We start from the raw sequence: 17,750 nt of genomic DNA, 5'->3' as shown, positions 1-17,750 counted from the left end.
ATAAGGCTGAGGATTACAGTGGCAGTGGCAGAATTTATGACTATAATTTTTAGAATCATAAAGATAGATAATGACAGCACAATACCAGAAAGATTGTTTTTCTAAATTCATTACTCTTGAAATTTTATACATCAAGAACTCACAGGTGAAGCAAAACCTAATTTACCTCACTGTTGCATTTGACAGGCTCAGTTATTTATTTTTTTAGGAAATAATTTGAAGCAACAGATTAGTAAAAGGCAGTGGCAGAGGTCTAGATGTGTACACTGAAAATAGTGACAGCTTGATGGTGACCAAGAAGACAAAACTAAATTAAAATAGCAAATAGATCTCCAAAAAGCTAGCTGTTTGTGACCGTCTAACATAGGCGTATATAACCATAGATGTTCATTCTAGTCCCTGAGAGTGATTATGTCCTATAATGCGGCATTTGATGATTGTTGTTGTTTGTACTTGTTTGGAGGGGATTCATGGCGAGATAGGGGCATTGCCAATACAAACTGACTTATCAGCTACTAATAGACTTTGAAGAGTGGTACTATTACCTTGATGAATATCTTACTCAGTAATTTACCTTTGAGGATTCAGAAATTCTAACTTGATAGGGCTTACTCCTTTTTATTGCATGTGTGATTTTTTCCTCTCTTCTTTTTGGTTAGGTCTTACTTTTGCTGACTAAATCACAAGATTTATATACTAGGATGTCAATGTATTAATCTCCAATGCATAATCCTACTATCTGGTGGATCCCTCTATTCATATGTTTCTTGGAACTAGCACACATTTCTGCTGGGTAGGAAAATTATATGTGAAGCCAAGTTCTCAAAAATTTCTTTGGTGAGTATAGAGTCACAATAAAGAAGTCAGTTTTGTATTTTGAATATGTAAGGCCTTATTTCTCAAAGTGTGTTCCATGGAATTTTCAACCCATAAAGATACTCTACGGAAGGAGGAAGTGTGTGGTAAATAAATGATGTATGATATCCTCCTCTTGGAGAGTCCCAAGACATAGTGACGTATTAATGAGTCTGAGGAGTCTTTCTTATTAAAAAAAACTAAAACTATTTAATTTAGGTTAACTCCATGTTTCCCAAATAGAAGTGACACAACTCCCATCCCCCTGACCACACACATAATAGTCCTCAGAATAGGTGTTTATTACCATCATCCTTTTGTAGTTGGACAAGATGAATTTGTTGGCTTACCAGACACCGATCTTTGACGTTTTTTTCTTTTATAACCTTTTGTTCCACTTAGTCACCTTCACTTTCCATTGACCCTCCCTCCCTCCCTCTCTCCCTCCCTCCCTCTCTCCCTCTCTCCCTCTCTCCCTCTCTCCCTCTCTCCCTCTCTCCCTCCCTCCCTTCCTTTCTCCTTTCCTTTCCTTTTAAAGATATTTTTAAGACTATTCAATTATATTTTGGCCTTGGAGCCATTTGTCTCTTTATATACCTCTGTTCTGATCTCTTAAGTATTAACTTAGGAGAGAAACGATTTCTAAGTTCTCAGGGGTGGGGGATATACATGGTTATTTAAACAATGTTACTCTTAAAAGATTCCTGATAATAATAATACAGAGTCTAGAGGAAATGTTTCACATATCCTGTTGAACAACTTTGAAATTCTATTAAAATGTTTTGAGAAAGATCTTTTTCAAAAACGTTTAAAATTATAAATTTTACTTTAAAAAAAGTATTTCTGTTACCTGAAAAATTCAGGCATGTTAGACTATTTTGTAAACTTTAACAATACTTGAACCTCAATGGGTATTTTTTTAAAATTCTGTAATAATGATTTTTGTCTTGAGCAGCTAGATATTATTTTAGTTATCTACTTAATTACTTTTATTTTGAAATGCAGTTCACTAATTTATAGTTAATTTATATTTAATTTATTTTAAAATATATTTATATTTTTTAAGTGTTGTGTTATGTTCCTGTTACATAACTCTAAGTAGGGTTAAAGTGAGTCTATGTTTGGATTCCATTCAATATGGGTCTGATGTACTTTTTTCCCCTACAGATTATAGGGAGATCTCTAAGATAAAACAGAGCCTTCTAATGAATTGGATCTTTAAGCTTTCATAGTAATATGTTTTATAAAAGACAACAGCACATAGTTATATAGCCATTTATGTTGACTACATGCTTTTTTATGCATTTTTCCGTGAGGAAGAGCAAGAAGGTTATACCATCTCTGGGGTGACATAAATTCCAGCCCTACCTCTACCACTTAGTATAGGTGTGACTCTGGATTTGCTGTGCATTCATTCATTCAATATATATTTATTTGCCTAGTATATAGTACATACTTCTCTGGTCACTAGACTTAGAAGGATGAAATTAAATCATTCACTTAGCTTTTAAAATTCTTTTCTCACCTGACAGGGATATGTGCACAGTATTGATACAAAGCCCTTAGCACATAGTAGGCTCACCTCTTGAGTAGTTAGTGTAGTAAGATGCTTTCTCACGTGAAGTTTGTTTCTAGTAATAATAGAGAGGTTCTACAGTTTCTTCCTTTCTTATTGTGTTTATCATACAGTCTTGTTTCTCGCAAAATTCTAATTTGCTTTCAAAAATATATTTTTTAAATTAATAAGATCTTTATTTAGTGTCACATTTATTTTACAAAGGGTAGATGCTTATTTTAGTGATGATTTGTCATTAAAATTATGTCAAAATGTCTTAAAATGTTGTTGAAACTGTAAACAAACTCATAACACACACAGAGCTAATTATGGATGCCATCTGTTTATTTTTACAAAGCTTTTTTTTTTTTAAGACCATGGCATTGTCTGCTTATGATAAGCTTCAAGATTATTATAATGACTAAGTCCTGTCCTTCAATTAGTGTAGCTGAAGATGGAAAGACAATTCGTTTGTTCACTGACCTTTTCCCGTGTCAGAGTGTATGAAATATGACGTGTCATGATAAAGAAACTATTGTGAAGTGCATTTAGAACATGCTTAATTTTTATGAGAAAAAGAATTGGTGTCGAAGCAGCAGATGTGGCCAAAGTTTTAGTTAAATTTTTAAAACTTATTCAAGGTTTAGATGAAAGACAGATTATCTCTTCTTTGCCAGTGCCATAAGTGGCTTTATTTTAGCTAAGTTTAGGACTTGTAAGCAATCGATCAAATTTATAATGTGTATCCCTGTTAGTATCCCTATATGTTGGTGCAGGGTTTTATACATGTGTAGCCCATGTGTTAGTGTGGAAGGCCAGGGATCCCCATGACAGCATCATCCAAAGTAGCTCTCAGCAATTTGCTGAGAGAGCAGTGATTTCACTGGCTCAGTTTTGCTGTTGTGCATGCTAAGCACTCCCCACGTAAGTCTGGAGGGAAAACAACCTGCAGGATCCATCTGCTCCTTTCTGCTACACTGCATTGATGTAAGAGTACGCTAATCTGGTTGCTTGTCAGGACAGGTTAGTGAAAGCATGCAAGTGGGTGAGACTTCGGCTAGACTAGTGCTTTGGAAAATCATAAGCTGCTTCCATAGATGCCATGCTAAGTGTAGCAGAATAGGTTGATTATCAGCCACATTGAAGATTGCCCCTGAATATGTAATTCTCAGTTAAGAATTAGTTTCAAAATTAAAAGTGTTAAACATTTGTGGACCACATCTGATTAAAAACTGGGAAAAGTAATATAGTTTACAAAATACTTTTTAGGTGTTAGTTTTTCTTATCATGCTTTGTACTATATTGTGTTTATTCTTTAATTTTGTTCTCAGATAGTTTTTTAGTCAAATAGGATTAAATGTTAAATATAATTAACCTCATTTTACTCAAAGGTTGTTGAAATTCTTCTTGCTTATTTCTGTTTATTTACCTTTTCCTACACCTATTGACTGGCAGATATTGACCTTGCAGGTTGAGCATCCTGTCACAGAATGCATTACTGGCCTGGACCTAGTCCAAGAAATGATCCGTGTTGCCAAGGGTTACCCTCTCAGGCACAAACAAGCTGATATTCCCATCAACGGCTGGGCAGTTGAATGTCGGGTTTATGCTGAGGTAAAATGAATGATGTTGGGAGGAAGAATGGTGATTGTGTTCCAAGTTATGGGACCAGGTATAGGTAAACAAGATAAAGTTCGGGTTTTATAACCCGTGTCAAGTATTTGATTATGTAATCCAGAATTGAACCAGGGGAAAGGTTAGGTAATTTTGACATAATTCAAAATAGTTTCAAAGGATTGAGTTTAATTAATTTTTCTATATTTTTTCTGGTTGGAGGAATAGCTACTAATCAGTTTAAAGGGCAACAAAGCATTAGTTGAATATTCTCGTGCTTGAATGGACCATGGGTTTTTTTTGTTTGCCTGTTTTCAAACCTCATTTGAAATAAACAGAAGCGTTTATTTCTATGGTTTTATCTTTTGTTTTTTTGAGATCTTACCCCGGGTACATATTAGTTGTTAATTCAGTATTTACTTAAATTTTTTTTCATAGCTTTTTTCCCTAGTAATTTTATCCGTTATGGTTATATGAAAGTAACAACTAAAATTTAAATTGCAAAGCTTTCATTCATAATTTTAATTATAGATTTTGCTCAGAAACTCTCAGTTTAGTACTTTTATATTAATTTATAACTATATTAACCAGATAATAAAGCAGCCGACACCTGAAAATGCTTTTTTCAAATGATTAAAACAAGAATGCAAGGAAACATTTAGACTATCTTTTACTTTTAGATATTGAAGCCTGTCTGTCGAAATAAAAAATAAATTAGCACTATTTTCATTTAAGAATACTGAAAGTTGTTTTGAAATGTTTTTAAGGATCTTGAGAAATGTGTTTTGGCTTGGTTATTGTTCTTGCTTTTTATTATGTTTTAAATGTGTTCTTTTCTTCCCTATTGTTATGACACTGAACTTATTTAATATTTATTCTGATGACTTAAGATATTTACAAATGGAGCACATATCTAGTAGCATGTGCAAAGTTTCTTTTCAAGTCTTTATTTGAAGAACCAAAATTCTCAAATTTTACCATATGCGAGCTGTTTTGAGAGTAAGAAAAACAAATATCTTTAGTGCACTACATTTGTTGTTCTGAACTTGAGTATGTTTTGATGTAGCGCCTAGGTTATTTTATTTTTGCCCAAGGCATTCTAAGAAGATTTATAAAAAGTTGGAATTTTACCAATTTCAATAAAGTATGATCAAGGTCAGGCTAAATTCTGCTTACAGTTCTGTTTGATTTTTAAATACACTTCTAAGTTGTCTAGAGTGAGTATAAGACAATAATATTCTGAAATCTGTGATTTGGTAAATACAGTATGTTGAAAATAGACCTATAAATCCTTCTTCATTGTATAAATATTTAACCTTACTTGTGCTGATTTATATTTCAAAGACTGTGCTTCCTTTCCTTTGAACTTTCAGGACCCCTACAAGTCTTTTGGTTTACCGTCTATTGGGAGATTGTCTCAGTACCAAGAACCAATACATCTACCTGGTGTAAGTCATTAAGCTGTAATACCAAGTGAGGGGTTAAAATCTTGATTTGTGTCATACTTTTATGTTAAAGCATGTCAACACCAAAGGGTGTAAATTGAAGGACAAGTAAAATTCATGGGGAATCAGTTTTTTATTTTTTAATATTTTGTACTTTATGATGTGGAGGAAAATCAGAGTTCACTTGATGGGGGAAGTCCAGAGACATCTGACTTCTAAATAAATGATATTTTACAATGTCACAACTTTTTTAAAAATTGTAATGAAAAAGATCATGGAATCCTAAGAGTGGGAAATGATTTTTCTGTGTTACAATTTAATCTTTTTAATAAATCTAATCTAGCTTGCCTGTATAGTCAGATGTCAAGAAATTCAAGTACAAAATAAGCTTGTTAACTGAATGGATTAAGGAAAACAAACTGTACCTCATTCTGTTAAGTGTCATGGACTCTAAGAAGTATATATTATTTACACCAGTTAAAGAAAAGTGATTGCTATCTGCTTTATTCATATTTCCTCTATATTTAATAGCTGTTCATTAAATAGTTTTTTTTTTCATGAAAAGAACAAGGACATACCCTGTCTCTTAACAAGGTAGTAAGTGCATATATATATGACATTACGTTAGCTAGTGGATGACGAGGCTGTACCATATGTGAATATGATTATTCAGTTTGATTACTGGACAAAGATGGTGAAAAATTACAGGAAGAATTCTAAATTTGAAGATGTTATTGGATATATGATTTATTTCAGTTTTTAAATTGTTTTTGCCCATGTGCTTTCTAAAGGGACTTGACCCTTTCTAGGCTTGGAGACTTCATGCTGTGTTCAAAGCCTGAAGGCAGAAAAAAAATTGTAAAGATTTAACAGGCGTTATGTGACGTTAAATAGCAGATGAGAAAACAAGTATCATAGGGACATATCTAAACATTTTTTTAATCAAACAAAAAAGTATTAAATAAGAATTCATAATGATTACTATAGTTGTTAGAAGTTTTCACCACGTTGTAATAGCTAACAGGATGTCAAACATTTTGCCCTCGCAAGTTTTTGCAATTTGCAATTTTCAGACGTGAGACCTGTTGAAAGTACAAGTGATAATGGACAAACTATACCCCCTACAGTCTTTGTCCCACCAAATCTTTCTTCAATTAATGCTGCAGCAGGAGTTTTATGTAATAACATTTGCGCTTGTGAGCCATCCATAGAAAGAAAAAACAATTAAAATGCCTTAAATGTTCTGCTTACTGCTGTTATTTGCTTGTGTGAATGTTGCATGTCAGCTAAATGGACCAAGGAATAGATAAAGTGATTGGGTGCGGGAGAGTGCACACTAAGCTTTGTCTATCATTATTGCTGGGAGCAATCAAATTGATGTCAGCAGGACAGTAGATGCGTTGACAGCTGTAATTATGTATCTCCATGGTGATCACTTTTGGCCTGTCATGGAGGCCCACGAGTCCCCTCCCTTGGAAGCATTTAATCAGATTGGGCTGTCACTTGTCAGGTAGACGTGGCGGGCTGGGAGTTGTGCTGAGGGGGAGAGGTGACTCGAGAATGCAGGGTGGGAGATGGCTCATAGTTTCACAGGGTCCACTGTTGGTACAGAAAAAAAGACATTTAAATTGTGCCAGAGGTTTCTGAGCAGTGGTTTTAGACTCATACACAGGTGCTCGGGAGGTGGTGGTGGTGTTTGTTTTTCCTCTTTATCTTCTTAAACTAGATCAGTTTTAACTTAGGAAGCCCTTTGTGGCCCTTATCTTTTTTGGTCATAAGAATACATACTTCAGTGTTAACTTACAGTTTGTACGTTTCACATGTTGCTTTAAGCCTAAAATTTATTTATATGGCAAAGATGAAGATTTTCTTTTTATCTTTGATCACCATATTTTGTAAATTTGTTCTTTCAGACCACAATTTTGTTCTGCTCAGAAATTTGGTTACAATTCCATTTGACTTTATCCTTAAAGCTTTTAGTGCAAAAAGCTAAAATATATGTATTTTTGCATAACGTTTTTTCCCATGGAGGGATGGAGACTTAATTTGACTTTTAATTCATTGTTGAAACTAAAATAAGCTGATTATTATTTGGAAAAAGCTGCATAAACAGTAAGTTATAAGTCAGAGTCTTCATGCTTTGTTACAGTTTTAAATTGGAAATGTTAATTTGCTTATACAAAGATATGTGTTGATTATATATTATACAAGTTGATTTTACTCTCTGTATTTTTAAATTAAAATGACATACCTTCTGTGATTATAATTTTAGTAAATAAACACATAGTTAGATCTAAGAGCCCTAGGTAACTTAACTTTTAGGATGGTGTTATCCAAGGTAACTAAAATTTTAAGTTGTGAACTATAGGAGAATGTAATAAATATTCTTTATTGTCTGTGTTATTTTACCAGTGGGTTGAACATCAAAGTTCCACACTAGCTTTGTAGCAGTTTATGTAGCAAATAGTAGGATATGTTTAAAGTCAAAAGTTTTAGAACTTGTACCAATATCAATTTTAAACCCAACTTTAGCAAGCATGCTGTCATTTTAAATAATACATGGTGGTAAAATGAGCTCTTTAACTTTTTGCTACAAAAATTAAGAAAATACAAGTTCAGAGATGTCCTTTCTGCTATGTAACTTGATTACCAGTTCCATTTGGGGGCTATTTAAATGTGGGAAGAAGGTAGATTATGATTTTATTACTTTCACAGCTGCCCCATTAATTCTTTTCTAGGTTTTATAAACACTGTGAATTTCATAGGACTTCAGTTTATGTCCTGAAGTATGTTTTTGGAAAATAGAATGCCAAGTATATTTTTTAAGTGCGCTGAGTGACTTCTATTTAAAATTAAGATTTTCACATGTGAATGTGAATACAAATATCCATATTTTTGTTTGTGTTTGCAAATACGGAAATAGAAGCACTCTGGCTATGTTATAATGTTATTTTCTGAAACCTTACAAAGAGAAGAGTAGTGTAATTTTTTTTTTCCGAGAGAATGAAACTGTGCTTTATCTTTTGATGTCACCATATAATAAAGCCATCATCATACCCTCATGTGGATATCCTAGACAAGAGGTTCTACATGTGGTCCCTTGATAATTGCCTAAATTAAAATATTAAAGGCCTAACAGCCGCTGTGTTGACCTTTTTCTGCCTTGCTGCAGACAGATGAGCTGCTGTTTGTTAGGAAGGCTTCTTCCCACAGGTGAAGAGCTACGTGAGCTTCCGCTCATCTCTTCCCACCCCTTTACAATGTTGGGCATCAAAGTCCTGCTGTTCCAGCAGCTTCGATTAAATTCCTCTGTCCTCAAGATCCCTAGGACATGCTTGACAGTCTTCAGTATTTTGATTAGCTTTTAAATACTTCAAATTCCAAAACAGAGGCACAATAATTTAATAAATGTTTCATCCTCAGCAACTGCTCATTTTAAAAGTTTTACATGGCTAACCTCTGTGCCTTACGGCTGATATCAAACTGGGAGCTGAAAACAAGAATCAGCGATGTACTAACTAACTTGTTGGCTGGTTAACAGCAATCAGGCTCTTCAAAAGAATATTTTGAACTTGTGCTATTTTTTTTCCCCATGAAAATTGCAAAATCGGAACTCTAATTGGGGCTGTGTCCTTACAAAGCAAAGCCATGAGAAAAGCTGTGTAAACATTAAAGTCTCAGGGGACTAACAGTAACAGAAAAAAAAGCATTTTGCAGTTGAGAGGGTGAGACAAAAAAGGAAAGTGTTATAGACATGAAAGCCCCAGGACCAGCGTTCCTACGGAGCTGACGAGCAGAGCTCCGAGTCCTGCTGCATGGCTTGACTGGGGTCCTCATTGGGACTCTCAGAGGGTACAGTGGGGAGTGTGACTAGGAGTGGCATCACTCATGCTATGCTTCAGTTGGAAGATACCATCAAATAGCTACAAATGCATCACAGGATAGTGATGTATGAAGTATTTTTTTGTGTGTGTAGTTTCTTAATTCCTTCTTTTAATGGGAGAACAAAAAATATTTGTTGCACTGCATATTAACAGATCAAGGTAATTTGCTTTCTGTATACTTTGGATTGTTTTTCTGTTTTCCACAAGCTGAAATGTTATTCGAGATTGAAGTTATCCATCTGTTTCATGGAAATTAAATTTGTTATGAGAAAAATATCTGCACAATACTTTCACTTCTTTCTTTCTTTCTCTCAGGTCCGGGTTGACAGTGGCATCCAACCAGGAAGTGATATTAGCATTTATTATGATCCAATGATTTCAAAAGTTAGTTCTATTTCTTAATGATTTCTTTCAGTATTATTCTGAAAAGACAATGGACGTATTTAATTTAAAAGTCTGAAATTGGGCCTTCACCTGAATCATGTGCTACAATTAAACGAGTATTTATGCACTGATGGAAAAGCGAAAGCAGAGCAGATTTTCTTTAAGAGAGAAATTTCAACATCGTGTTAGTTTGCAACACTCTCTCCTCCCCAGTCAAACTAAACTATCATCCCCTGCCCCCACAGTGACAAACTTATCTACCAGTGGCACCGACCCTGCCCATGGCATTCAGAATGAATTGGGGTTTTTTTTCTGACCATTCCTGAAAATCACCTGAGCTGACAGTATGAATGGCAGATGGTGTCAAGGAGTTGAGATGATAGCTGTGTTTGTTAGAGTACTTTTACCTTTTTCCTTTTTATGAATCACTAATTACTTATGTAGATTTGACATAATTAAATTTTATGTGAGAGTATAAGATGTCTTTTTGCCCACTTGTCTTTTTGCAATTTGACTTTCCGGAATAAATTAACAACTCCACTTAAATTTTTAGATCTCTTAAAATCTTTATAATCTTAAGATCTGATGAAATGTAAAATTCTACCTGCAATAGCTAAAACTGTGAATTTTATTTAAATCTACAATGCTATTTTCTCTGAAGTGTTAGACCTATATTGAAGGATGATTTCTTTACTGAAAATCCTATTTCTCAAGATGGTTTTTCTCCCAAATTGTACTTTTTTATGTAGTTGCAGTAAACAAACCATCTTTTATTTTTCTTTGTTCACTTAAGTTTTTACACTAATATTGTTAAGGTGAACTTTAAGTATTTTGTTTGAGAAACACTAATTTAAAAATAAAAATACATATAAATAGATTTATTTTAATAGATATGGTTCCATTTTTGGAGCAATACATTTCTGTTCAGAAAAATGGCCTGCAAATTAAATTTCAACCTGGCTTGATATTAAAGAGCTGAGAAATGTACTAAAATAATTGTAAACAGCAAATTGATTAATGTAATACCCAGAAAAATATTTTATGAATAGTTGCTTTTTTACTGCTAATTTGTATAAGATACATATAAATGGGCACAAAATCATTTAGATCAGTAAGACCTTTCAGTTTTTCTAATGCAAGTACCCCTTGCTTCTGTGCTATGTTATGTGTACAAGTTAGCTATTCAGGGTGTCAAACTTGGAAACCACAGGAAAATAGGGAGAGAAAAACAAATCTTGCCTAATCGTCTACTGTCCCAGATGTTCATACCCTATCTCAAATGTTCGCATTTTGATATCTTTCCTTTAAACATTTTATGCTTGTTTTGTTTATGTCAAGGAGCTCTTTTCTGTGATAGTGAAATATAGGAGAAAAGTCTGATATAGCTGGATTCTAATATTTATTTACTTAAGAAAAATCTTAGTTGACATACTTTATACTAAAAACTGGTCCACTGTGAAATTTCAAAAGCTACTCTGGGAGGTCTGTTATGAAATACTTTAATTTTTACTGGGATGAATCATTTGACTCATAGATCGATGGAGCTACATCTGTCTATGTAAATCGCTTTTTCGTATGTTTGCTTTCAGCTAATCACATATGGTTCTGATAGAACTGAAGCACTGAAGAGAATGGAAGATGCACTGGATAATTATGTTATTCGAGGTAAAAAGAAACATTTGAAGTGCTGCTATTGTACATGGCGTCCAGTTCTGGAAAACAACTTGAAAATTTAATAATTAGAGAATTCGATAGAACGTTTGCTTACTATGTGTTTAAATAGAGATAAGAAAAGCTTGAATTAATTAAACTGACTTTCTAATTAAGAATACCTGTTTCATATTCTTTAGCAGTCCTGTGCTTTACATATACATTTCGAATTATTTAATTAAACATATGGTTTATGACCTTTCCTGGATGAGCATTTAGTATTTTATAGGTATGTCTTGTATTTAAAATGGTTCTTTATTCTGAAGTCTTTTATTGGCCAGTGTAGTTTGACAGAACATTTGCTACATTACTGCCTTTGTATTTTTGTTGTTGTTGTTTTGAAGTTTGAAACTTGAAAACATAATGGAGATATAAAATAGAGTGACCTACGTTTGACTAATTTGAGAGTAGAGGGAATAGCTCTGTGCAATTATAGAATATTTTCTAGCAAATGCACTTTTTTTTTTTTTAAAGATTTTATTTTTTTCCTTTTTCTCCCCAAAGCCCCCCGCTACATAGTTGTGTATTCTTCGTTGTGGGTCCTTCTAGTTGTGGCATGTGGGACGCTGCCTCAGCGTGGTTTGATGAGCAGTGCCATGTCTGCGCCCAGGATTCGAACTAACGAAACACTGGGCCGCCTGCAGCGGAGCGCGCGAACTTAACCACTCGGCCACGGGGCCAGCCCCTCTAGCAAATGCACTTTTGTTACCTCATGTATATACAGGATAGTTCTAATGCCTAACACGTGTGATCCTACAAGACTTTAGGGGGTGTAGTGAGAACTGAATTAGGAGCAGCCATTACATTTAAATAACTAAAGCAGAGTTATACTTATTCCCCTTAAGGAGTAAATTGCATTCTAAATTTTATTAGCAACTTTCCATTAGTAGTGAACAGATCATTTTACTTTAGGCCAGCATAAATTATCATAAACTTCAGAATAATGGACTTTAATATGATATTTAAAGTGTAAAATATAAGTTCATTTTGAATTATGATTGAGTAGTGTGGATCTAAGAACATTCTGTAGCAAAGACTGGCTGTATAGTTTTCCTCTTTTCTCAGGCCTCACCAAATAGAACAGTGGGGCTAGGAGGCTAGATTTTGGAGACTGACAGGGTAGAATGGTGATGGAATATGACTGCACAGCCTCCCTCAAGCCCATATGGAGTTTGAATGCAATTTCAAAAGCCCTCCCTTTGAGTGGACGAAGCCTGTAGATTGTAAGGCTTGGCAAGTGTTCTACAACTTTGTGTAAATTAGAAGTATCCTGTTCTCTCAGCGTGTCCAGCCCTGGGAAGGGGAGCCCAGCTTAACAACGGAGCATGTCAAGCCCTTACTCTGCCTCCTTGACCAAGTGCCTTTTTGCAGTGAACAGATGGTACAACTGTACAGTAGTGGCCCATGACAGTTTAGTGACTCTATTTTTTTGCTTCTATCTTTCCCTGCTGATTTTCATCTATTTGCATGTGAGTCATGCAGTCCTCACTTTCCTCATCTTTTCTCTTGTCAGATCAGGAGAAATTTCTCCTCCCTTCCTTTTTACTCTTCCCCTCTTTTCTTCCCATTTGTTAACTAACAAGTGGCAGTGATTGTATCTACTGTCATGTGCTAGTGATTCACCTCTGTCAATGAAAGGAAAACAGTAAGCTCTCAACTGAATCTAGATGTAATAAAAAAAAACCAGTAGCATCACTATCCAGAGCATCTAGAAATTTGAAAAATCTCCTTCACACTCTTTCTAGCTTATCCTCTAATTCCTTTTCAGCCTTAATTGTGGAATATTAGCTGGTTTTATAACTCTGCTACATTCCAGCATAAGCGGCAGATATGGATTCTCTCTGTGTGTTGGCTAAGTAGGCCTTGAGGGGTCTGTTTTCCTACAGAAATACTATTGCCCCCTGGATTACTTTAGATCCTGTTTGGAACACACATCTAATTTGAGTGTGTGTTTAACTGCACGTATATAGACATAAACGAGGGACTTGAGAATATTGTTCCTGGAGGCCTTTGAAGTATTTGTAAGAATTTTCTACAGATTTCTCTCTCCCTTCCCTTATCATTGTATTTTTTATTGTGGTTGTTGAATTATTAGACTTTGGTTAATTTAATTTTCACTCTAATGGTCTTGAATAGTAAATTCATTAATTAGATAGTCTGAGTGAGAAGATTTTGTCAGATCACATCTCTTTTGAGCTTTGATATAACATAGTGCCATGGCATATGGACAGTTTGTCAAAGTATTAGGTTAGTATTGGTCTTAACTAAAAGTTACCCTTCTATTCTGTCTGGCTTTTGAAAGGAATACTCTTTCATATTAACAGAATACACTTTCATGTTTTATATTTAAATGAACACTTTTTCCACTGATTTACTTTCTCTACTTTCTATAAAGATTTGCCAGTTAATGTATTTTTTAATTAAGTGACTTAAATACAAAGTAGACTTCAGATTCTCCCCCTCACTTTGTATGCGTCACAAGTGAAAGAATGTATTTTATTGGGCAGAGAGATTTTTAGGCAGTCTAAAATTTCTACCTTTGAATCACTGTGTTGCAATAGAAAGACAGGCATGGGGTCATATCCTGTCCTGACAACACTTAGGAACTGTGACTTTTGTCAAATTACTTTGTTTCTCTGAATCTCATACCCCACATTGAAGAATGGAGTGTTGGGGCCGGCCCGTGGCTGAGTGGTTGAGTTTGCGCGCTCTGCTTTGGTGGTCCAGGGTTTCACCGTTTCGGATCCTGGTTGTGGACCTAGCACCACTCATCAAGCCATACTGAGGCAGGGTCCCACATGCCAAAACTAGAAGGACCCACAACTGAAATACACAAGTATGTTCTGGGGGCATCGGGGGAGAAGAAGGAAAAATTAAAAATTATAAAAAATAAAAGAATGGAGTGGAATGGGCACACTCAGGCATCTTTGGAGTGTGACTTGCTATTGTCTTTTGGGAAAATAATCTGGCATTAGATGTTAAAATAAAAGTACATACCTTTGACCTAGCTCTTCAATTTTCGGCAATCTATCCTATAGAGTAAAGGACTGAATTGTGAGATGATGTTTACAAGGACGTTTACAACAGCATTGTTTGTAGAAGCCAAAATTCTGACCAACCACAGTGTCCACTAAATGGATGGATAACTGAATAAATGACTATGCATCTTCACTGTAACATACTGTGCAGCTAGGTCTTGAAGGCATATCCATATGTGTTGTGAAGGTAGAAAAGCAATTGGAGAGTAAGATGTACTGGCGCCTCTTATTAGTTAAACCACCTTCCCACCCTAAAATGTCTTAGTTGTGTTTGGACGAGCACAGAGAAAGATGTGGACTTATACACATCAGATTGAAAAAAATATATGTGTATTTTCTTTTAGCTTAAAAGATTTATCAGAGAGGGAGTTTTCTTGATACATTGCCCTGTAGCTTTTTATTTTCGGCATTTCAAACTTATAGAAAAGTTGAATGACTAGTATATTGCACACCTGTACACTCTTCACCTCAATTAATTGTTAAACTTTTCTACACTTGCTTTTTTCCTCCATCACACCCCTTCTCCCTTTCTTTGCCTTCTCCTCCTTTCTCTTCACTCTTCCTCCTTCCTTTCCTCTCTCCCTTCTGTCCTGTGTTTTTTCCTGAACTATTTGAAAGAAAGTTGCAGATGTCATGACATATCACTCCTAAATACTTCAGCATGCATCTTAAGGGTAAGGTCATGTTCCTGCAAAACCGGAACACCATTATCACACCGAAGAATATTAACAGCAGTCTCATAATATCATCTAATGTACTGTCCATGTGCAGGTATCCCCAGTTGTTCCCCAAAGTGTCTTTTTTTATCTGTTTTTTAACCTCATCTACAGTCCTAAGTTCGCACGTTGTCTTTGGTTATGTCTCTTTACTATCTTATGCTCTCTGTATATCATATCATTAACACTTTAGAAGAGTGTGGGTCAGATGACATAGACTCTCACATTCTAGATTGCAAGTTTCAGTATTGGTCCAGTGAGGGCACTTGGAAAATGAGCTAGAAAGATGGGGGTTGCAGTTGGAAAGTGATATATTTGGAATTGATTGTGAGTATGGTGCAGTTTCTGAAGATTAGATGATTTCAGGGTGTGCCTATGGGACTAGATGGCTAAAGTAGAAGAATAGATTATTCAAGATGAGATCTAAGAACTGAGCAGTGAGTATGTTGCACGTCTCATCCACACAGGGGTGATGTAAGTTAGGATCAGAAAGAAGGTCATGATCCAGGTAACGTAAATTCTTTAGTGAGTATTGGGTTGTGGCAAGGATGTTGATAGATGATGGGGAACTGGAGAAGATTTTATGACCAGATAAAATAAACCTCCAGGAAACAGGAGTTTCTCCAAGAATTGGAAGAGGTAATGTTCTGGAAGTGGCAGTGCATTGCAAGGGAGGTATGTGAGGGTTGCTGGAAAAGTGAGGTCCTTAGGGCATTGAGATTTTCAGCTGAGGCAAGGAGGAGGATGGAATATATTCATACACACACATACATACGTACACAGTGGAATATAGTCTTGTTCACACCACTTGCTCTCATGTCCTCTTTTTTCCTGCTTCACTGTTTTCATTTCCTGGGCTACACCATCCTCTGCCTGAGGACCTTAGTACTTAGGCTATAGTTTAAGCACTTGTAACAGAGAATCAAAAATACAGTGACCTAAGAGAGATATGGTTTAATTTTCCCCCCATGTAATAGTCCAGAAAGGAGATTGTCAAGGGCTGGTAGGGTGACTCTTGCATTCACAGCAGATGGTTTTCATTTTGGTGCCCAAAGTGGCTCCTTTTGTGCCCATCATTGAGCCTCAGCAGGAAAGTGGTGGGGACAGGAGAGTTCACTCCCATTTTTTTCCAGGGCATAACCTAGAAAGCACCCTTTATTTCTGCTCCCATCCTATTGGCATTTCGTCACATGGTCATACCTGCCTGCTAGGAAGATGGGAAATATAGATGATATCAAGGTGGCCATATACTAAGCTGAAAAGTAGCATTTCTCTTATTAAAGGAAGGAAGGGAGATTAGATATTGGTGGACGACTAGGGGGAATAAGAATATATTCATGCTTCTGCTCATTTGTGGAAACACACTCATACACGAGCCCAGAACTAATAAGATGGCATACCTACAGGAGGTGGAGGGAGGATCTGGTGGAAGTGACTGGGGAATGGGAAACAAAGTACATGGGATGAAGGGGAGAGGCTTCTTTGATTATACAGTTCTGTGTGATTCTGACTTTTAGATCCGTATTAATATTCCAAAATAAATAAAATAATTTAAGTTTTGAGGAGAAATTCAAAATGGAATACAGACAAACAAATGGACAAGACTGTATGAATAGTTAAAATTATGCTGAAGGCGAGAGAAAATATAAGCTGACCTAAATAACTTTTAACAGTATTTTGACTGGATACCCTCAAGCTAAAGACAAAATATGTATAAGCAAATATTAAACTCTGGTTTGTAGGTTTGTTTTTCCTAGTTCATGGGTTAGCAGTTCTGAAGCCAGTTTATGTATATTCTGGCATTGAGGAAATAAATACATGTATTTATGTATTTATGTGGATAAGAAGAGCCAAGTTTCTCACTGTCAGAATGTGGGAATGGATAAGAGTATAAAGAATCCTATGGTAGTGAATTGAAATTGGAGGTATCAGTGTGAACCCATGGTTTTTAACATAGATTGAGAAATAAATATGTTATTGCATGCGTGTGTGTTTGTGTGTGTACATGTACATTCGTATTCTCTAGGTCAGGGTGTCTTGACTTTAGCACTATTGACATCTTGGGGTAGACAATTCTTTGTTGTAGGAGGGCTGTCTTGTGCATTGTAGGATGTTTATCAACATCCTTGGCCTCTACCCACTAAATGACAGTAGCATCTCCTCAGTTGTGACAACCAAATATTTCCAGATATTGCGATATGTCCCCTGAGGGGCAAATCGCCCTCCATTGAGAACCACTGCCCTGCTAAGAGGTCATAGAAGCATTGACACCCATAGCAATGAGCACACTAAGATCTTGTTTTCTAAATACCATTCTCCCATAAATGGAAGTGCTACTCCCTGATAAAATGGCTGATTTCAGGAAGAGTATAAGATGAACCTGAAACGTCTTGTGTAATAAAGTAATCAAGTGCTTGAAAAATGATTACAGGTCAAAAAGACTCAGGAGCCGGCTTTAAGGGGCTCTCACTGACCAGTCTGGGAAAACTTTAGCAACAAAATAAATAATGCTAGCAATGGATTACAATCCGTGGAATCAAGTAAGAGTC

The 17,750-nt window shown here is 35.6% G+C and overlaps 1 protein-coding gene across 1 annotated transcript in view; it reads left to right on the top strand.

Annotated features, from left to right (window-relative positions):
• PCCA (propionyl-CoA carboxylase subunit alpha) overlaps positions 1 to 17,750 on the top strand; it is a 438,123-nt gene that overhangs the window by 222,105 nt on the left and 198,268 nt on the right. Inside the window, exons 13-16 of the mRNA XM_046664150.1 lie at positions 3,881 to 4,024; positions 5,398 to 5,472; positions 9,669 to 9,737; positions 11,327 to 11,402. Of these exons, the coding sequence (XP_046520106.1) occupies positions 3,881 to 4,024; positions 5,398 to 5,472; positions 9,669 to 9,737; positions 11,327 to 11,402 (364 nt within the window). The remainder of the gene's footprint in view (positions 1 to 3,880; positions 4,025 to 5,397; positions 5,473 to 9,668; positions 9,738 to 11,326; positions 11,403 to 17,750) is intronic.

The sequence above is a fragment of the Equus quagga genome, chromosome 6 (assembly GCF_021613505.1).
Source record: "Equus quagga isolate Etosha38 chromosome 6, UCLA_HA_Equagga_1.0, whole genome shotgun sequence".
Taxonomy (NCBI): Eukaryota; Metazoa; Chordata; class Mammalia; order Perissodactyla; family Equidae; genus Equus; species Equus quagga.
Note: the sequence above shows the minus strand (reverse complement) of the source record. Positions and strands in the feature narration are given on the sequence as shown.